Consider the following 22,953-nt stretch of genomic DNA (forward strand, 5'->3'; position numbering starts at 1 on the left):
TGGCCTTAAATTATAATTTTAATATTTTTTTTAAATAAAAAAATAAAAAATGAGTTAGAAAATATAAATTAAATATGAAAATACATATAACATATCTAAAATATATTATTTATTAATAAAATACACATTTATACACACAATATATATATATATATATATATGATGTGGCACGATCTAAACCGTTCTATCAGTCGAACCGATGACCTGCGACCTAGAGGCAAAAACGGTTTGGCCTCCGAATCGGTTTTTAAAACATTGGACAAAAGTATTTCTCGTGAAAAGCAATAGAGGTATTTTTTATTAAGTTTTAATAGAAAATGGGGAAAAATAAAAAGAATTTAGTGGGATATTTTAATAATTTAATGCCTTTTATCATCTCAACTCTAGGGTATTTGTTGCAATGTAAAAGTTGAGAGGGGTCTTTGTCGCAAATGAAACAGTCTCCTCGAATTGAATTGGTTTCTTACTCCTGTCGGCCCTGTCCTGAAGAGCCTGCGCAGAGCGTACGTCCTAAACGGGTTAGTCCTTTCCTCTGGGTCTCTCTTGCGGCACCGTACCGTCGGTACGTACGCCTCTGCTATCCATTTCTGCTGAGAAAACAATCATGGAGTTCACTCTCGACTTCAATTGACCAACGACACTACTTGCTCCATCACGTCTTTCTCACCAATTGCTAATACGGTAATACCCTTTCTCATTACGTACTATTATAAAATCCCACGGTATTAACACGCCAAAAAGAATTGTTAAAGATTTCTGTTGCTTGAAGTTAGAATTTAGGTCAATACTTTACTGGTTTGCTTAAGGAATAAGGAATTTATATTGGAATTGTGATTGTTCATTAATTATAGTGTTGCTTTAGTTGTTCAAGTTTTATTTCTACATATATTTCCGCCACCATATGTTGTGGTTATGAACGATGGTTGAGTATTTGTTATTTTTGTTTAATGCATGAAGTAGATGATAGTACTTGCTTACTTCCGCCACCATTCATTACAACAAGAGTCCTGAAACTGGAAAATATTTCCGACTTCTGTCTTTCCTTAATTAACCAACATTCCTGGTAGTACTTGCTTACTTTGAATCTCTTGCAGTTGATCTTTATCTCTATTTTAGACTTGTCAAAGTATGAATCAGACAACGTTCCAAACATTACTGAGGGTATGTTAGCCATAAATAAGAAATTACAAGGATTAATCCCTAGAGGTGAAGGGATGAAATTCTTTTCCATGGAGCCAGAGGATAAGCATCAAATTGTAAGCTAAAGTAAAGTCAAGTATTCAGAAGAATAAACCAAGAAATTTCTCCACGTATGACCAAAATCCAAGAAACCAGAACCAAGAAAAAGCAATAACTACTTGAAATACAAAGAAAACAAAATCAGGATACCTCCCTCAAAAAATCCAGGGTGATGCCAAAGAAGATAGACTGAGAAAGGGTAAAAACACTTTTTGTTCAAAAGGAAACTAAAAAGATAATATCTTACATGAAAAGAGAGTAAAAGAATTTCACCCCATTGAAGGGAAATCTATGAAGACCTATTACTCTTCGTTATGACAGTTTCGTTTTTATATCAGGAAAGATAGAGCCATGGATAATGATATCTTTAGGAATGGAGCTTCCCATGCAAAACCTCTCATTTTTTTCCTTCATTCTATCTTCATGTTTTTCTTTTAAAGCAAATAAAAATGGTTTGCACTTCCTGAGCATAACATGTTTTATGGTGCTTTACTGCTAGAAGAGGTTGAGTTTTTTAGGAAAGAAAGAGTAATGGATAATGATATCTTTAGGAATGGAGCTTCTCATGCAAAACCACTCATTTTTTCCTTCATTCTATCTTCATGTTTTCTTTTAAAGCAAATAAAGATGGTTTGCACTTCCTGAGCATAACGTGTTTTATGGTGCTATACTGCTAGAAGAGATCAAGTTTTTTAGTATGATTCAAACGCAATTACTCTCCACTGTGCAAAATAAGTAGTGAAGTCTTTCATGGATCTAACTCCTCAACCTGCTAGAAGAGATTGTGTGTGTGTTGTATATGTAAACATATATATGTAGTATGTAGATATCCTAGTCTTGTTAGTAGCCATCTGTTGATGATCCACTAATTAAACTACTCTGTTTTGCAGATGGAAACATAATCTTAGTTTGAGAGCTTAAGTTGAAAAAATGGCGACAGGAAAACCCTTAAAGAAGCTGATTTCATGTGTCATCCTAGATTTGGATGGTACACTGCTTAATACAGGTGAATTTGTACTCTCTCGTTTACTGTTTCTTTTTAAAGTTTTCCTATTTCCTTTTTAACCATGCCATTCCTATGAAGTCATGCCATACATATTTGGGGGCCTAGAAACAGTCTTTTTTAGGATACCTCCTATCTTTTCAATCATACAAGAAAACATGTAAGTTATTCCAATAGGATGTTTTCCATGTGGGACACAGCCAACACATCAAATAGCTTGTGATAATTCCTGTCTGTTTGCCATGGATGCAATACAACCAGGGAGGATGGGAAGAGGGCCATTATGTAATGATATTTTGTCCATCCAGAGCTTTGGGAGAGATAAAGTGGCCACTCTGAGACTTGAATCTGCATTTTCATGCTTATCAGCCCATGATTTTACTGTTACACCCAATGACCCCTTTATTCTCATCCCATGATCCTCAGTTCAAATATTTCTTTGTTGTTACTTACCTAACAGTATGCAACTGTGTTTGTTTTATATGTTATAATCTCCTCTGGTAGTAGTACCGTTATCTTTATTTACTTGGTTTTACAATTTCACTTATACTCAGCTAAATGGCAGATGGCATAGTGAGCAAAGTGTTGAAAGTATTTTTGGTTAAGTATGGCAAACAGTGGGATGGGAGAGAAGCTCATAAAATGCTAGGAAAGACACCTTTGGATGCTGCAGCTGCTGTTGTGGAAGACTATGGGCTACCTTGCACACCAGAAGAACTTATTACAGAAATCAATCCATTGTTCTCTGATCAGTAATCACTTAATGAACTTTATTTTTAGCTTGCCATGCATAGACATCTCGCACTTTCTTGACAAGTGCCCTTTGAAACCTAAGTTTGGATATTCTATTTTTTCATTTTGAAGCATATACATAACTAATAGATATCTGAAAGTAGTTTAATAGATGAATTTATTGAAGGGATAGGATATCCATCACATGGACGCCCAAAGATTGCGGAATAAGGGGGCGGATTTAAAAATTTTTTCTCTCCCTTCTACTGGGAATCACATTCCCTATTTAGAAAATCATATTTTCAAAGATCATTATTGAACCACAAACTGAACCAGATCTGAACCAAAAGGAGTAGGGAGGGATAATACCTGATACAGAGAAGCAGTATCTCCCAATGGAGGTGTTCACGCCCAAGGAAGGATCCAAAATCTGCTCCCACTGAAGATGGCGCAGTGCTGGGTGGAGTAGAATCAATAGTGTTCTTCCAAAAGAACTTGACCTTTCGCAAGAATCAACTGGATGGTTTGTAAATACAACTCCAACCAATCTTTTCTCCAAAAGATTGGTATCAAGATCAAATATTGATTTCTCCCAAGAACTGGAGATCGAACTACTGGAGGCGGCAACTGCAGGAAGGAGGCGGCAAAAGAGTATTTGTAGGGTGCAAAATTCTCTCTTATAGTAATCTTAGCTCTGAAGACAAGGATCTATGGATTGCATTGCATGTCTAAAGGCTGCCGCCCCCTCCTCCTTTTATAATCTCAAAGGAATCAGCTCCTAATCCTATTAGGAGTTGCTAACCCAAATCATATTTGGATTAGAAGTCCTTTTAAATGATAAGGGATAACCCTTATCTTATTTGCAGATTAGATCAGTCATCTCCTAATCTAATTAGGAGGCTTCCAGATCTTATTTAGATCTTGGGCTCTCTAAGTGGATAGGGTCTGGGCCTAATCCTATCAGCTGATTCATCTCAGAATTCGCCCCTTAAGTAACTAATCAAATTAGTCCAATTTGAAATGGGCTTAAGGCCCATTTAAGGTTATGTATTCATTTAGCCTTCCAAACTGTTGCCCAGTTGGGCTTCCTTGTATGGCGTGGGACCCTAACATTGATCTACACATCAGCCACATGGGTTCGGCCCAGCCTTTGTTACAAGGCTTGGCCGAATACACTGTTATGGACAGTCGACCCTCTGAAACCCATCAGATGGGCTCTATGGGCCCAACACTTACCCTAAGTGGTCCCTGAGCCAAGCCACCTTGTAACACCCAGGGACTGTGGGCAGATGCAAGATTATCTCATCAGGTATTATTTCAATGATTTTACACTTAACCTCTTAGCCCATAATGATCATACACTGCCCGACAAGAGAGGACCTCTCCCTCGGCTGCAAGGAACAGTGTTGCACTCTCTGCTTATATGGATCTCGGGAATTAAAACCTTCTTGCAAACATTTCGAAACCATATATATATAATTTTATATCTCATATAAAATATATTTTGCAAAACAAATCTCAACGGTTGAAATCGGCTGTCGGCAGTCTTGGTTTCCATCAGTGAGAGTGCATCCCCGATCATTACCTTTATCCAACAAAGGGGCTGATCCTGTCACTATGATCACCCACTCAGATGAATTCTCAGACTGTCCCAACAACCCAATCCGACACCTAGTGCAGTATCATAATCGAGTCTAGGGGTCAGGTGTAACTTTCTACTTTTGCCCATCAATCTCCAAGGTCCAGGGCAATACTAGAAATCTGGTTCAGTTCAAAGATTCAATTAATCCTACACTGTAAGTGCCTAGGGTCTCATTCCGGCATCTAAGACAAGCCACCCCAACGGACTTGGTGGCACCACAGTGTTAGCCTTGTTAGGACAGGTCTCCCCAGACTGGCCCATTGGCTGTGAACATTCTAAACTAACACGAGTCTCATTAAGTGTCCAGTTTAAGGGTATTATACAGAAACATACCAAGGGAACATGAATCAAATACGCACTTTTATTCATTTACAATAAATTCATAAAGTACATTTTGATTGAAGCTAAGGGCATACAAAACTGTCTAACAGCTCCTACTTACACTTAGGTCCAATCAGGTACTAGCCGGAGTCCCATGCTTTCCACGTGTTTCTCAAACACTTTCTGTGATAGTGGTTTCGTCAATGGGTCTACCACATTCTCCGCTGATGCTACTTCTTAATATCATCTTCCCGTAGGTCCAGTATTGTCATACAACAGTGGAATGGGTGATATGTTGAATTCCAAATTCAGGAATGAACACCTTCATTCATAAGGCAGCCTCACTTATGGCAATGCGCTCGGCTTGGGTTGTGGATTATTAATTTGCTACTTAGGACCCATGTTTGCTGACATTCAGGAAACAACACACGATCCTATCGTGAAAATACATCCAGATGTAGACTTTCTATCATCTGGATCCGACTAGAAATCGGCATCTGTATACCCTTGGATCTGTAGTGAACTACCATCGAATACTAGACATAACTCTTTTGTCCTTCGAAGGTACTTAAGTATGTTTTTCACAGCAATCCAGTGCTCCTGCCCTAGGTTGGCCTGAAATCTGCTTACTACACTCAGTGCCTGAGCAATGTCAGGACGAGTGCACAGCATGGCATACATGATGCTCCCTACGGCAGAGGCATAGGGAACGTATTTCATGCCATCAATCTCCTCAGAAGTCTTGGGAGACATCTTCTTGGAGAGAGTGACTCCGTGCCTAAAAGGAACATTTTCTTTCTTGGAGTTTTCAATGCTGTATCTTTTGACTATTTTGTCAATGTAGGCAGATTGGGATAATCCTATTATCCGCTTCGATCTATCTCTATAGAGTCGAAGACCCAGTATATAGGAAGCTTCTCCAAGATCTTTCATGGAGAATTGCTGTGAAAGCCATACTTTCACCGCAATCAACATTCCTACATCATTCCCAATGAGTAGAATGTCATTTACATACATAACCAAGAAGGTAACATTATCTCCACTGTACTTCCTGTAAACACAGGGTTCATCCGGATTCTACTCGAAGTCAATCGATTTGACAGCAGAGTCAAAATGGATGTTCCAACTTCTAGAAGCTTGCTTAAGTCCATAAATGGATCTAATAAGTTAAATACCATGTTTTCCTGACCCGCAGCTATGAAGCCTTGCGGCTGCTGCATATAGATATCTTCAGTAAGATTTCCATTCAGGAATGCAGTTTTGACATCCATCTGCCAAATCTCATAATCATGGTATGCTGCTACAGCTAGCAGGATCCTAATGGATTTAAGCATGGCCATAGGCGAAAAGGTTTCCTCATAATCGATGCTCTCTTTCTGAGTGTACCCTTTCGCCACTAGACGAGCTTTGAAGGTCTCAACCCTACCATCGGGGCCCTTCTTCCTCTTGTAAATCCATTTGCATCCGATTGCTTTTACCCATGAGGGTGGATCTACTAGAGTCTAGACTCCATTGGTCTCCATTGAGTTCATCTCTGCTCTAATGGCCTCCACCAACTTCTGAGAGTCTATGTCCAACATAGCTTCCGTGTAAGTCACAGGATCCTCTTCACTAGTCAAAGGTTTCCACCAGGTAACTATCCTGGCCATAACCATAACGGACTGGTGGCCTGGATACCCGAGTGGATCTTCTAGGTTGGTCACTACCTGGAACTTGTGGGACATCTCCCACTGCTCCTGAGCTCTCCTCATCAAGAACAATTTCCTGACGATGAGTGTCCAGGATGAAATCGGTCTCCAAGAATTGTGCATTTCGACTATAGAACACTTTCTGCTCACTTGGGTCATAGAATAGGTAACCTATAGAGCCTTTTGGGTAGCCTACAAATAGGCAACGACTGGTCTTGGATTCCAACTTGTCTGTACTCGTTCTTTTAACGTGTGTTGGACAACTCCAAATCTTCAAGTGTCTGACACTTGGTTTCTTTCCGGTCCAAAGTTCATATAGAGTATTTGAAACCGATTTGGTTGGAACCCGATTCAGCACGTAAATCGTAGTCTCTAATGCGTAACCCCAAAATGATGTGAGTAACTCTGAGTGAATGAGAAGTGACCGGACCATATCCAATAAGGTCCTATTCATCCTCTCTGAAACACCGTTAAGTTGTGGTGTAGCAGGAGGAACTAATTGTGATACTATCCCATTGTCCTTTAAGTAGTCCTTGAATTCGTCAAAGAGATGCTCGCCACCTCGATCTGATCGAAGGGCCTTAATTTCTCTCCCTAATTGTTTCTCGACTTCTTGTCTAAACTCTTTGAACTTTTCAAAGGATTCAGACTTGTGTCTCATTAGGTACACGTAACCATATCGTGAGAAATCATCTGTGAAGGTGATGAAATACACGTGTTGATTTCGTGTCCTAACACTCAGGGGACCACATACATCAGTATGTATTAGGTCAAGTGTGCCTATACATCTTTCAGGCTTACCGTTAAATGGCCGTTTCGTCATCTTGCCTTGTAGGCAAGGCTCACAGGTGGGAAGATCTTCTACAGTTAGAAAATCCAAAGGACCATCTTTTACCAACCTTGTGATTTGGTCAACACCGATGTGGCCAAGTCGGTAATGCCACAGACACGTGGGATTAACTGTATCACGGGCTCTCTTGTTGGAGATTTCAGCCGACGTAGTTTCGGTTATGTTAGTTTCTAGAGAAGGATGTTGAACATAGATACCGTCCTCTAGTTCCCCGTATGCGATGAATATGTTATTTCTTTTAATAGTAATCGTATTACTAAAGAAGACAGAATAACCATCTACACAGTTTTGAGACAGAAATCAAAATTCTCCTTAAATTTTGTACATAAAGACAATCTTTCAGTACAATAGTTCATTCTCTAAAAAATAACTCCACGGTTCCTATGGCCACGGCTGCAACAGTTGCAGTAGTCCCCAAGTAGAGAGTGACTTCTCCTTCACTCAGCCTTCTGCTTACCTTGAACCCCTGCAGTGAGTTACACGCATGAGTTGAAGCCCCAAAGTCAATACAATAGGATGCAGAAGCTACCAATAAATTGGTTTCTATAACACAAGTTTCGAAATTACCTTTCTTGGATTCCAGGTAGGCAGGACAGTTCATTTTCCAGTGGCCGGTCTTCTTGCAGAAGTGATAGGCATCCGATGCTTTGTTTTTCTTCTGCTTCTTACCCTTAGTGGCTTTCTTCTGAAGCTTCTTTGCCTTCCTCTTTCTCTTGCCTGTCTTGCTAGTTTCAACAAGCATAGCTACAGGCTCATCCTTTCTAATCAGTTCTTCGGTTCTTTGCAACATATTGCTGAGCTCTTGCAAGCTGACATTCAGCTTGTTCATGTTATATTTCATGATGAACGGATTAAAGGAAGGTGGCAAAGAATTAAGGCTAGCATCTATCTGGGTTGCAAGGTCCAGCCCGGATCCAAGAGCTTCCAGTTCGTTGTTGTATCCCATCATCCGAAGACAATGGTCGTGAACTTGTTGGCCCTTGGACATTTGTGCAGTCATGAACTGTTTCAAAACCTTTTGTCGAGTAGAACGATTTTGCTATTCATACATCGTCCTGAGACTGTCCAATATGTCCTTGGCAAGTTCGATTTGATCGAATTGCCTCTGTATTGGGTTGTCCAAGGAGGTAATGATGTAACACCGGGCAAGGGAGTTTTTCTCCTCCCATTCCTAATAGTCTCTCCTTCGGGCCTCAGAAACCCTATCACCCGGACGCCCAGGGCAGGATTCTTTGCCACTTTGTCCAGCTTTTCAGAAGCTAAGACCAACATAAGGTTCCTGTACCAGTTGGCAGAGTTTGGGCCCTTAAGCTTGTTGTCGTCGAGAAGCTTTGCAAAAGATCCGTTTGCCATTTTCTGATAAAAGAGCAAACATCAGTCCACAACCTAATTTGATTCATGTTCATTTCATAGATATGGATTTTAATCTACGATCCATTTCCATTTATTCATCTCTGAGATTTCCCTCATTTCTCAGTGATGGAGACTACGGGTTGTCTCTGGAAATGTGGGAAATCACATAGGGTGCATGGAGCCAACTGTTTCAGCTACATAACCCCACCACCTTTCTGTGAAGGATCATATCCACTCATCATATGAGTTTTCCCTTTGGCCTCTATCAGACAAGGTTCAGAGCCGTTTTCAGGTAAACCTTTCTGTCCAGTGAGTGCTTACCCATCATATTCGTGAACGCCAAAGTACAGTGAGAGAGTTCCCATTTTCTGGTGAAGCTCCTCCCACATCGGTCTATGACGCCCCTATCATCTTATGAAACACTCAGATAAGCCCAACATCAAATGGATAGCCCATTTTCTAGTGTGTTTCCTCATTACTGAATGACCCATCCTCATGCTAATGATGGAAGGCCTTTAGAGAGTTCATCATATGAATCTCCCTATCACATGCACTCATATTAGCTAGAGGGAACAATTATTACGCCCTAGTTTGATTTAGGTCAAACCAAAGTGGCTCCCACTGACTTTCATAAAGTCAGATTTCGGTGGGCCTTAAATCGGCTAGGGTTCCGCACGTAACTTCTTGATGAGGTGTGGGGCCCACCACTGAGGGAGGTCATCCAATGACCAAAAGGGACACCATGGCAATGATGTGCATTCAGCCATGGTGTGCGCAAGAGCCACTATCGAATGAGCATGAGCCAAGCACTTATGGCCCATGTACGTAGCACATCACACATCCAAACATCTCATGTAGGGATAAATTGATCAAATCAATTAATTATCTATAAGGCCCATTGGAAGCCCATTTTAAATCCATAATATTAACCATTAATATTATCTAGGTATATGGGCTGAATTAGTGTTACCCAGTTCGGCCCATATAGCTTTATCCTTTGAAGTGGACTTTTAGCAGTTTTAACTATTTAAAACTGGGCCTTTACAGGTTGGGCCGAATTAACCATTTAATTAAATATCAATCCTTAGGCCCATTAGTGGGAAAAATAGGGTTGACTTTCAGCCTTGATTAAACCCTGGATTCGGTCCAAACAGTTTGAACCAATCTTGGTTCGAATGGGTCTAGGGTTTGATCTTTAATTAAATTCTTAATTCAAGAAAATAATCTGAAATTAAATAACTGATAAAAGAAAATCAAGAATCAGTTAAACAGGGCTGTTCACACATTCCATCCTGCAAAACAGAGGTTAGATCACAGTTTGCAGTTTCATAAGCTGCAAAGCAGATAGCGAATGTCCCATATGCAAAATCTCATTCTCTGCGAAATCTCCCTTTCCGCGCCGCCATCTTCGATCCAAAAATAAAAATAAATAGAAATCATATTTCTATTAATAATTACATCAGATCGAATGCCTATACATTGAGTCTAAAAATAAAAAAAAAATTATTTACAGACCAAATGTAATAAATAAATCAAGAAACTGCAAATCTTGCAGTTCTCCCTACGCAAACCAAGAATTCAATCTCCTCTTGTACGAACAGTCCATAAATCAAGAAAATCATAAAGAACTATTCTAAACATTAATCAGATTTATGTAAAATTAATTTCAGATTATTTGCCCATCAATTTTGGGAACAAATTTCCCAAAACCCATATCTGTGCAAATTTGGTAGAACGCCTTCTCCCTATTTGCGCAGGTTCAGATCTGAAACAGAATGGTTCAAGATTTGAACCATGGCTTTGATACCACTGAAGGGATAGGATATCCATCACATGGACGCCCAAAGATTGCGGAATAAGGGGGCGAATTTAAAAATTTTTTCTCTCCCTTCAACTGGGAATCGCATTCCCTATTTAGAAAATCATATTTTCAAGGATCATTCTTGAACCACAAACTGAACCAGCTCTGAACCAAAAGGAGTAGGGAGGGATAATACCTGATACAGAGAAGCAGTATCTCCCAATGGAGGTGTTCACGCCCAAGGAAGGATCCAAAATCTGCTCCCACTGAAGATGGCGCAGTGCTGGGTGGAGTAGAATCAATAGTGTTCTGCCAAAAGAACTTGACCTTTCGCAAGAATCAACTGGATGGTTTGTAAATACAACTCCAACCAATCTTTTCTCCAAAAGATTGGTATCAAGATCAAATATTGATTTCTCCCAAGAACTGGAGATCGAACTATTGGAGGCGGCGACTGCAGGAAGGAGGCGGCAAAAGAGTATTTGTAGGGTGCAAAATTCTCTCTTATAGTAATCTTAGCTCTGAAGACAAGGATCTATGAATTGCATTGCATGTCTAAAGGCTGCCGCCCCCTCCTTTTATAATCTCAAAGGAATCAGCTCCTAATCCTATTAGGAGTTGCTAACCCAAATCATATTTGGATTAGAAGTCCCTTTAAGTGATAAGGGATAACCCTTATCTTATCTGTAGATTAGATCAGCCATCTCCTAATCTAATTAGGAGGCTTCCAGATCTAAATCTTATTTAGATCTTGGGCTCTCTAAGTGGATAGGGTCTGGGCCCAATCCTATCAGTTGATCCATCTCAGAATTCGCCCCTTAAGTAACTAATCAAATTAGCCCAGTTTGAAATGGGCTTAAGGCCCATTTAAGGTTATGTATTCATTTAGCCTTCCAAACTGTTGCCCAGTTGGGCTTCCTTGTATGGCGTGGGACCCTAACATTGATCTACACATCAGCCACATGGGTTCGGCCCAGCCTTTGTTACAAGGCTTGGCCGAATACACTGTTATGGACAGTGCACCCTCTGAAACCCATCAGATGGGCTCTATGGGCCCAACACTTACCCTAAGTGGTCCCTGGGCCAAGCCACCTTGTAACACCCAGGGACTGTGGGCAAATGCAAGATCATCTCATCAGGTATTATCTTCAATGGTTTTACACTTAACCTCTCAGCCCATAATGATCATACACTGCCCGACAAGAGAGGACCTCTCCCTCGGCTGCAAGGAACAGTGTTGCACTCTCTGCTTATATGGATCCCGGGAATTAAAACCTTCTTGCAAACATTTCGAAACCATATATATATATAATTTTATATCTCATATAAAATATATTTTGCAAAACAAATCTCAACGGTTGAAATTGGCTACTGGCAGTCTTGGTTTCCATCAGTGAGAGTGCATCCCCGATCATTACCTTTGTCCGACAAAGGGGCTGATCCTGTCACTATGATCACCCACTCAGATGAATTCTCAGACTGTCCCAACATACCGAGGTTTTGACCCCCACTAAGGATCTCACTGATTGGTATATCAAAGATAGCCCAATCTGACACCTAGTGCAGTATCATAATCGAGTCTAGGGGTCGGGTGTAACTTTCTACTTTTGCCCATCAATCTCCAAGGTCCAGGGCAATACTGGAAATCTGGTCCAGTTCAAAGATTCAATTAATCGTACACTATAAGTGCCTAGGGTCTTACCCCGGCAGCTGAGACAAGCCACCCCAACCGACTTGGTGGCACCACAGTATCAGCCTTGTCAGGACAGGTCTCCCCAGACCAGCCCACTGGCTGTGAACATTCTAAACTAACACGAGTCTCATTAAGTGTCCAGTTTAAGGGTATTATACAGAAACATACCAAGGGAACATGAATCAAATATGCACTTTTATTCATTTACAATAAATTCATAAAGTACCTCATTTTGATTGAAGCTAAGGGCATACAAAACTGTCTAACATTTATGCCAATATTTAGCCCCTGCCAGAAGGAATCATTATTACAGCTAAAAGGGAACAGGAACAAGGAAAGGATTAGGTAAACATTTATGCCAATATTTAGCCCCTAACAGAAGGAAACGTTATTACAGCTAAAAGGGAACAGCAACAAGGAAAAGATTAGGTAAAGAGAATAATCAGTTCAGCAAGTCATCATGTCAAAACAGTAGAGATCCAACAATCCCTTCTTTTTGCAAGGAAAGGAAACTATTTATTGCATAACTTCAGAACCTATGTTACAGGGTTCGTCAATGGGTCTTGGCTTCATTATGTGTTTAGGAGCCCAGTCTGGCTGAGTCCTAAATCTTTGAGAATTGGCATACATTGAACAATAAATTTATAATTTCAAGTCAGAAAGCAAGCTATTTTTAATGATCTAAATGCTTTCCATCATTGATAACCTATAAAGGAATTGTTAGCAAGAAAGGAATGAAACAATGAATATTAAGCATTATAATTAACAACTCAATGTAAAAGTGGGTTACAAGTTTTTAGTGCATAAGGTTAATGTCTACTCAACTAACTTCTAAATATAATCTTTTTTTTTTCTACCAAATCAAGTTATGGTCGATATTGGGTGCATGTTCAGAAGAAGTAGAATGTGTTCAATCTGTCAGTACTCAGAACCAAAAAGGTGAAAGAGTTTGGTGAGTCAGAAAGCTGATTCCATATGCACTACTTTGTCATGCTTTGTTGACGTGGGTACTTTGGGTGCATGTTCAGAAGAAGTAGAATGTGTTCAATCTGTTAGCACTCAGAACCAAAAAGGTGAAAGAGTTTGGTGGATCAGAAAGATGATTCCATATGCACTGCTTTGTCATGCTCTGTTGACATGGGTACTTTGGGGTTTGGGTTAAATGAAGGGCCTGAGTGCAAACCTCAGTAAAGGGAGAGTAGATTATCCAACTTAAGATTAACTTGTAGGTTTTCTTTTAGGCATGAGACCTACCCATCAATGTAATCAAAACCTTATAATTTACAAAATGGTTCACAATTTGAATCATGAATCCCAAGGGTTTCAATTTGAATCTTATGTCTGAATACAATTCATGCTATTCAAATCAATTCGAATAAGAATTAATTCTCTACTTTTCCATTTATTTGTTTCTATTTAGTTTCTGAAAGGAGAATTGTTTTAATCCACTTACTAAAAAATGATTTATTAAGATTATTTAAACCTTCTAGAAACACTATTGAGTTTATTATCCATCATATGTAGGTTAAAGAGCCATTGTTTGTGGATTATTTGACTTTCAAGTAAAACTTGATTATATCATCTTAGGCTTCTACTAAATTATATTGTTTTAGGTACCTATATGGTAGATATGGATTAAAAATAGGGAAAATTCACTTATATATATATATATATATATATATAGTTTTTTTAGTTTATGTATTTTTAACTTTTTTACAAGTTTGCAATTAACAGAATTAATTCTGTCACTACAGTACAACTCATGATTTGATTTGAATAAACTTTCTCTATGATTTATGACACAGCTACCCATGAGATTCCTTCATAATATATGATACTTTTCGATGGACTTTGCCTATTCTGGAGGCCAAGAAATAGCATTAGTGTTGTTAAGTTCAGCAGTAAATTGTTGTCAAATTCAAGATAAAAAGAAAGCCCATTACCCAATGTTGGTCCCAGCTATCTGGGGTCTTGGGAGGGGTAGACTGGATACAGCCCTAACCTTTGGCATATTTTTCCCAAAGTGGTTACTTGCAGGCTTGAACATGCATTGTCAAATCCAAGATCTTAAACACAATTTTGGCTTCTGTTTGAATTACTTTCTTTCATGGGTCCAAATTATTTGACTGGTTCTACCACTCTTATATTTTAAATTTTGCTATCAAAACCTGAAGACTCAGGTTTTCCTAGTGAGCAACATAAAAATTAAGTTTTCCTCCATCATTTTTTAACTGAGAATGAGGTTTTGACCATCAGAACAAACTTGCTCTCAGTATTTTTGTTAAACTCCAAATATCAGGCATTATTATGCCCAATTCATGCTCTTTCACCTCTCCTCTTAGTAATGGTCCTACATTTTATTACAGCCTTTCCCCCCTTCCTCTCTCCATTTGTGTGTTTCTGCATGTGGTTGTGTGCCTTTATCTGTCTGCTTTTCCTTTATCTCATATATCATTTGGATGGTCATCCAAGAACAAGGTATGTGGGAATCCAGCTTGAATTTGCTTCCCTCTCATGGTAACTAACATGAACTGCCAAAATTTGAGCATTCAAACTTGTAATAATATATATTGTTGCTTCAGTATTCCAACCTGTCTGAAAGTATTCCTTCAATATCTTGTGCATTCTTAAATTGAGAGGTATGTTATTTTATATCCAATTAACTACTTTGTGTATCATATGTTTAGATTCTAATGGCAATGCATGGCAACATGGGGAACGATAATTGAAAAAACAGAAACAAATATCTTTTTGACACTTTTTGGTTCTTGATTATCTATACAGTATACTGAGTAATTCAACAAATAAATGTTTCAAGAAAAGATCTATACAATCTAAAGGACTGGATTTTCTGTTGATTGACAACAAACAAGAAACAAAATGGTCACTTTGAAATAGCTGCCACTATGCTCTGTTTCATTTATCTTTTCCTTTATGGACATACGGATTTGAATTTTTGTTGTATGCTTAGTCTTCTCCAAGTGATCCAAAAAAAAAAAAAAAAAAAAAAACAAAACAAAAACAAAAACAAAAACAAAAGTCTTCTCCAAGTGTATCCCTTAACCTGAAATGATTCACAGGTTACCTTTTTAGTACTGCATTTTCTGTTTGCAGATGGTGCAAAATCAAACCTCTTCCAGGGGCCAACCGGATAATTAAACATTTGAAGGTTAATGGTGTGGTGATGGCATTGGCTTCAAACTCCCCAAGGGAAAGCATAGAATTGAAAATATCTCATCAACCAGGTATAATACCATTAAAATTCAAAAGAATTTAGTTCTTGAGTTCTCATGTGTGATAAGCTAGTGGTTATAGTTTTCAAGGCGCCAAGGCGAAGCTAGGCGACAGGGGGGCGCCTTGTCACCTAGTTGCCTAGGTGGCACCTTGGTGATGGATTTTTTAAGTAAAAAACATATGTCCTAGGGTAGCTTCCTAGGTTCCATAACCATATTTCCTTAATAATTATCCATAATTTTCATAAGAAAAGTATATGCTTCATGTTAAGTTTAGAAAAACAACATATTCACGAGAAGACAAAAAATAAAGAAAACTCAAAAAACATAGGGGCTGAACCCCTATTTTTGTTATAGGAATAGAAGAAAAGAAAAGGTGGAGAAAATGTGTTTATTAGACAACATTTTAAGTTCTTCCTTACTTAGTGGTAGTGGTGGCAATTGGGCAGGTTGGGTTGGGTTTGGTTTGGGTTGAGTTTCAACCCAACCCATTTAACCCGCCAACCCATTAATGACCCAATTATGTAAAATTAAATGGGTTGGGTTCAACCCAAACCCGCTTTAACCCAATCCAACCCGTCGAAACCCATTAATTTTATATTTATGTACTTAAAACCAAAAATTAACTCCTTCCTAATAAATAAGTTGGTCATAGCTTGGTGGTAATAGTAGTTGTTATTTACACAAGTGGTGAAGGTTCAAATCACATTACATGCATTATTTTTAAATAGGCATTAAAACCATTTAATTATGTTCCGGCTTCGGATTTGATGAACCACTTAGATTCAAACCGGTCAGACCAACTTGAACTATCTAATTGGATTGTCTTTGAGCTAATTACATCAAGAGTGGTTGAACCGTTTAGATTTGGACTAGTTCGGTCGGACCAGATTCCGATTGAACCGGTTTGGACCGGTCGGACCAGACCCGAACAGACCGGATTCTGTCCAGTCGGGATCACGGTGACTGAACCGGTTCAGCTCGGTCGGGCCAGACCCCGATTGAACCGGTTCACTTTGGTCAGACCGGACCGATCCGGATTCAAGTCGGTCCCAGGTCAGAGGCTCCAAAGGATCTAGGTCAGCTAGCATTGTTGACCTAGGCCAGATTCAGGTCAGGTTGTATGGATACGATCCGAACTGGGCAAAACAAGTGGGGTGGTTTAGGGTATAGACTTCACTCAACCCGACTTGCTTCGGATTTGGGTCGACCCAAATAAGCTTGTGTTGGGTTGGGCCGGGCTATGTGAATAATGGTTGGATTGGACGACCCAAACCAGGCAAAGCAAGCGATACCGAGCCATCCCGTTTGAGGTCTATTTCAAATTTGAGTTGACCCGGGTCGGTATATGTTGGATCAGGTCAGACTGCATTGAACTGATCCGGACTTGGGTGAAATTGATCTGGATTTATGTTGGGTGAAGTGTGTTGATTCAAGACAAAACTAAATTTAGTCAACAATTAATAGAAAATTAATGCATTAATCATAAATTATTTAATTCAAATGAAGAAAATAATAAAAAAGGCTAAAGAATTAATACTTATGTTTGTAATGGTTAACCCAACGGTTATCCACAACCCAACCCAACCCAACCCATTTAAATGGGTGGGTTGGGTGATGGGTTGATCACACAACCCGCCAAGTAAATGGGCGGGTTAGATTTTGGGTGGATTGGGCAGGTTCAGCGGGTTGGGTGAAAAATTGCCACCCCTACTTAGTGGTTCAGGTTTTGAAGTCTTTGAGGGTTCAATACAGCATTTAGCAATGTTTGTGTTGATTAAACCCTAACAAATAATATAATAATAAAAACAAATTAGTATGTAAACATACATACTAAGATGCAAATTAGTATGTCTTTGAGGGTTCAATACAGCATTTGTCTTATCATTGACCTTTTGTTATTCTTCATTTATAGGTTGGAAAGAATCCTTTTCTGCCATCGTTAGTGGTGACGAAGTGAGAATGGGGAAACCATCTCCCGAAATGTAAGATGCAAAGGTTTATTTCTATATATGATTTTCCTATTGAATAACATTGTCTGTTAATATTACTTAATTTATTTTCTGTTCCTTTTTCATGTAAAAGATTCCTTGAAGCTGCTAAAAGGTTGAATGTTGAACCCTCCAGTTGCTTGGTAATTGAAGATTCACTGTAAGTGATGTAATGGTTTTTATGATGAAATATTTTTGGTACAAGCATCCTGGTTAATACTTTCAAGGGATCAAATATTTCTTACTTTCTTAATTATCAAAAAAAAAAAAGGTTTCTTACCTTTTTGACTGAAATATTCCTCACAATTCTTGCACTTTCTTTAGATCCAGAAATACCAATTTCTAATTAAAATTGCATTCTTTTGTCAGAAGCTGATGTTATAATAATTATTCACTGGGACTCTTGAATCATGGCCACTTGATTAGGGATTATTCTTGATGGCAGCTATTTTCCAATGCATTTAAATTACATGCAAGTATTTTTCCAAAAGAAGCATATTGTAGGGCATTATGAGGACTGCAAATGGTATCTATTTATCCAATCCAATCTAAATAAGGCAATCCAAATTCAATCCATTTATAATTGGATGACCAAATGTGAATATACTCCAATTCAATCTGATAATATTTAAACATTTATATTTAGTCTTTTATCTACATAGAATTAACATGTATCTATTAGTAAAGTAATAAAGTTGGTTTGAATGTTGTAGGTCATTTTCTATTCATTATACAGAATATGAAATTCTGTTTTTTTAGCTTATTTTCTGATCATTTTTAATTTAACTTTTTGATATTCCACATCCAAATCCAATCTAAGTGCAGTCTAAATCCTATGGATAAGATTCTATACAAATCAAATTTGGATCTAAATATATCCTATTTGATTCAATCTGTTTTCAGCATTAGACATCATAAGAAAATTTACAAGCTTCAATATGCATTTCAGACTCGCTTCCTAGTGAAATGAACCTCCTGAAATTTTGTTGTTTATTGAGCACTTATGATTAAATCCCAAGAAAGAAATCCTGGAATTTAATGGTTTTTAAATATTTGAGTGTGGAGAGATCTAAGAAGGGATCATTTTTACCCTAATGTTAGGTTGATTTTGAATGGCATTTACATCTCATCTCTCAAAAAGAGATTGAGCCTTTGAGCATTTTCAACAGTGTGACTGTGGTCCTATCTTTAAGAGTAAATATTGGAGCACGTGGTTTCTTCCATCATGGAACCCTGGAAATTAAATAGCATGTATTTCCAGACCGTTCTTCTATCTTGATTAAGGGATCCTCATATGATTTAGTCAATTGGATATTTGAACTAAATAGAGGTGGTAACTGAAAGGACACATAAGGTAGCCTAATCAAGTTGATTGGACTTTTTCTTTACATGGACTCCTCTATTTCTACCACATCAGGAAATCATTTGGCTAGCTTTGCTTCAATTACCTCGAGTTGGTCAAATTCTATGTTGCTGTATCTTTCTGTATAAGGTTTTATCTTCTGTTGAATTATAAACACTCAAGTTTTTTTTCTTTTGATTTATTAAGTAATCAAGTCTTTCATCACTACATAAGTCCACCTTAGCCTCCCATCCCATGCCCTTTAATCTCCAACCTGCACAATATCTCTAGACATGAAAACCTGTACTCAATTCAGATAAATCCTTCTGAGTGTGGACTTCATTCCCCGTTCCCATCCCCATCCCCAATCGGGTATTCCTATTAATCCCATCTCCACCCTGTCCCCACTAAGGCAATCTCCATCCCCAACCCTGCTTAGTTGGGGAGGCTGGGTACTCAGTGGAGATGGGAAAAATTGCCATCCCTACCCCGGCCCCGGGTTGTGTAGTCCCATAGAGCAATATGTTTTAAGCCCAATAAACCCTAACATCTTTTTCCATGCATACCAGGCTCACTAGTGTGTTATAAAACGATGGAGTTATAAAGTATTTCATGATGCTTCAATTGATAGCAGCAAGATCCATATTTTCATGTGATAGTTATTTTGATCCTCAGTACTATCCTGGTTACAATAGATATATGTAGTATGAGTGAATGTGTCATTTATAATAGAATGCATTTATTATATGAGATGTTTATCCGGTGGTAGTATAGTTAAAACAGACTTCTACCTTTCTTGTTTTCAAGTACTTTGACCTACGATTAGCAGATATCTTTCTGATTATCAGAATGCTACAACCCTTTTCAGACCTGGTGTTATGGCTGGTAAGGCTGCTGGAATGGAAGTGGTTGCTGTTCCATCCCTTCCAAAACAATCCCATCTTTATACTTCTGCCGATGAGGTGATCAACTCTCTGCTCGATCTACAACCAGAGAAGTGGAGCCTGCCACCATTTCAAGATTGTATTCCCCCTAATAACTTTATTGCCTTTTTTTTTTTTTTTTCTTGATCATAACTTCATAAGATTCTTCTTAAGTACGAGTATCGTTATCAAAGGCACCAACTGGAATTTTCAGGGGTTGAGAGTACTTTACCAATTGAAGCTTGGTATATTGGAGGTCCTGTCATTAAGGGATTTGGTCGTGGTTCAAAGGTACTTGGAATACCTACAGGTGGGTGAATTACCTTATTGCAATTCGCTAACTGATTTATAAAACCTAATTAATTATCACTGATTTCCAAGTATTATTTCTAGTAATGGTATCGCATTTGCATATTCGTTTGATTTTTAAATTCTTCAAATTAGTTTGTTCTCAGCAAATATAAACACATGGACCATATTGTCTTCCAGATGCAATAAATCTGTTTATCACTTGCGTTTCATAGCTGGAATTTATTAATTTATTTCATTCTTTCAGCTAATCTGTCCACTGAAGGCTATTCAGAACTTCTATCAGAACACCCATCAGGTGTATATTTTGGTTGGGCTGGACTATCAACGCGGGGCATCTACAAGATGGTCATGAGTAGTGGTTGGAACCCATACTTCAATAACACTGAGAAGACTATAGTGAGTACAAAACAGAACTGATCATTGCTTCAGGGAGTCATCCATTTTCCTAAATTATATACTCATCATGGCAGGAACCATGGTTGCTTCATGACTTTGATGAGGATTTCTATGGAGAGGAGTTACATCTTGTTATTGTTGGATATATACGACCAGAGGTAAAATAAAAATGCTTTGTTCGTTGAGTAGTTAGATTTATAATTTCAGTGCATGTCTTGTAACATATTAATGACATTGTCTCTGGGTTGAAATGTACCAGGCTAATTTCCCTTTCCTAGAGAGCCTGATAGAAAAGATTCACGAAGACAGGAAGATCGCAGAAAAGGCTCTTGATCTTCCCTTGTATGTTGGCTACAGGAATGATCAGTACTTGAGGACCTCTTAATACTCATGGCTACAGTAAGGTTTCATACATCATAAGCACTTACCGAAATAATTGATGAAAAACTTTTTCAATGAGGAGATGTTGCCATTACCGAAACAAACGTAAGGTGTGAAACAACTTGCAAAACAATTTATCAATTTATTTTGAATTGATGTGAGTGATGTAAGTCCTCCGAGAGGCAGCAAGGACGCTTCATATTCTGTTTTCATAAGAACTCTTGGTAGAGACTCAATGAAGCTTCTAAAATCAATAAATCATGGTTGTTCAATTACGTTCCCCTGGTTTGATGTCTGATCTTATTCTTCATGAATAAAAAACGACATTTGAGTCGGAACCGCAGAAGTTAAGACTGAAGAATGGAAAGAAACTGGACTGCCACGTTAACAATTACTGCTATAAGCATTGCAATTCAGCAAGTTTCCTGATCAGTGATCAGCCCAGGCAGCCTCAGCCGCTCATAACCAGGCAAAGTGGAAGGTCGAATAATCCACTGTTTGATCTAATGGAAGAAACTGCCTTCACTTCTTATTACTCATAGTTATCATACATACGATTTTAAACTATATAATTTCCGATTTTTTTATGGTAAAGATTTCTGATTGTTCTTTCCTATAGTGAATATTTTTCACTAATGATCAGAAAATATAAGCAATAGATCAGCACTCAAAAGAATAAAATCTAAGCCCAACAGGCTTGCTACTTAATGCAAAATAAGCCTAAGTTTGTATAACCTAAGAGCTAAAAACTTTCTTTTACTAATCCAATTGTCAAAAGACTCAAAACTACCGTACCAGATAAGTGAATTTTATAATTATAAAAACTAAGAAAAGGTATTTATTGAAACCTCCCCTCAAGTTTTGAGTTTGAACTATTGCTAAAATTTCTCCTTAAAGTTTAGTAATTGCAATCATCTCCCTTATTTTTTTTTTATTTTTTTGACAATTACAAGTAGACCCCTCTATTAGAATCTGCTAAAAAGAGGGAGGCTAGGCTGATCCTAAAGAAAAAATAATAATACATTTACCTTTGATTTTTTTGGTAATATTTACCTTTGATTGATATGAACAAAAAAATTGAAAAATAAATCAAATTAGAAAAGAGATTAGAGAAAAATGGTCAAAGTAACTGCATAAGTTTTACCAACTTTGGAGTAGAGACATGGGATCAAATCCTGCTGTCACCAGGGGGTTAAGGGAAAGGGGATGGGCTACTCCCTGTTGTATAGCCCCATGAAGCCAAAAAAAAAAAAAACAAACTGCATAAGTTTTTGAGAATTTTTACAAAAGGTTACATCAGAATGCTTAGGAGAGGTATAAGTAATTGCAATTATCAAACTTCAGTGGTTTGTTACACTTATCACCTTTATTATTTCTGACATTTAACTAATTCAACCCGTCATTGATAGGAATAAATTTTTTAAAACCCAATATTATTCACCACTTGTGAGCGGGACTGTTATGTCGGTTCTCAAATATAGTGTTTCTATATAGTAGAGCCAACGGCTTCAAATCTTCTTTCTATGCGGCAGAGCCGAGAATGCATACGACCGAGAGAGACAAGAAAAAGGGGAGAAAGAGACAAGAGAAATGGGAGAAAGAGAGAAAAGAGAAGAAAGAGAATGAAAGAAATAGAATGAGAGCATCTTTCTCCGCCACCGCGGCAAAACCCTAACCCTAGGAGATGGGTTGTACGATTAGAATGCAACATAAGGGTACACGTAAGAGTATTGGATCAGTGTTCAAGTCCCACACCCACCATCGGAAGCGACCGGCTAGATTCAGAAGCCTTAACTTCGGCAAGCGCAATGATACCTCAAGGGTGTCGTCACTGAGATTGTTCATGACCCAGGTCGTGGTGCACCACTTGCTTGGGTAACCTTCTGCCATTCTTTCCGCTACAAGCATCAGAAGGAGCTTTTCATCACTGCAGAGGGCATGTAAATCAGCCAGTTTGTCTATTGCCCTAAGAAGACTAATCTCATGGCGGGTAACGTTCTTCCACTTAGGGGTGTCAATTGGACTGGATTTGGTCCAGTCCAATCCAATCCAA

General features: G+C 38.4%; 1 protein-coding gene across 2 annotated transcripts; it reads left to right on the plus strand.

Annotated features, from left to right (window-relative positions):
• Positions 1 to 364: 364 nt before the first annotated feature.
• Positions 365 to 21,175, plus strand: FMN/FHY (riboflavin kinase/FMN hydrolase). 2 transcript variants are annotated; one of them, XM_088946561.1, is made up of 11 exons: positions 365 to 681; positions 2,130 to 2,245; positions 2,808 to 2,994; positions 15,437 to 15,567; positions 17,471 to 17,540; positions 17,641 to 17,706; positions 19,757 to 19,911; positions 20,026 to 20,121; positions 20,368 to 20,519; positions 20,594 to 20,677; positions 20,779 to 21,175. In XM_088946561.1, the coding sequence occupies exons 2-11, from the start codon at positions 2,170 to 2,172 to the stop codon at positions 20,902 to 20,904; spliced, it is 1,143 nt and encodes a 380-aa protein (XP_088802687.1). In that variant the 5' UTR covers positions 365 to 681; positions 2,130 to 2,169; the 3' UTR covers positions 20,905 to 21,175. The 2 variants fall into 2 exon arrangements, with proteins under 2 accessions (XP_088802687.1, XP_088802697.1); XM_088946571.1 differs by having other exon boundaries at positions 400 to 681; positions 2,797 to 2,994.
• The last annotated feature ends 1,778 nt before the right edge of the window (positions 21,176 to 22,953 follow it).

The sequence above is a fragment of the Nelumbo lutea genome, chromosome 1, assembly GCF_056320005.1.
Source record: "Nelumbo lutea isolate HS-2025 chromosome 1, American lotus-T2T, whole genome shotgun sequence".
Classification (NCBI taxonomy): Eukaryota; Viridiplantae; Streptophyta; class Magnoliopsida; order Proteales; family Nelumbonaceae; genus Nelumbo; species Nelumbo lutea.

What these genes read in the sequence shown, in the direction of transcription:
- FMN/FHY (XM_088946561.1), top strand. Translation starts at nt 2,170, where the DNA reads ATGGCGACAGGAAAACCCTTAAAGAAGCTGATTTCATGTGTCATCCTA. An exon ending in ATAACACTGAGAAGACTATA is followed by an intron (nt 20,520 to 20,593) that starts GTGAGTACAAAA and finishes TCATCATGGCAG; the next exon opens with GAACCATGGTTGCTTCATGA. An exon ending in TTGGATATATACGACCAGAG is followed by an intron (nt 20,678 to 20,778) that starts GTAAAATAAAAA and finishes GAAATGTACCAG; the next exon opens with GCTAATTTCCCTTTCCTAGA.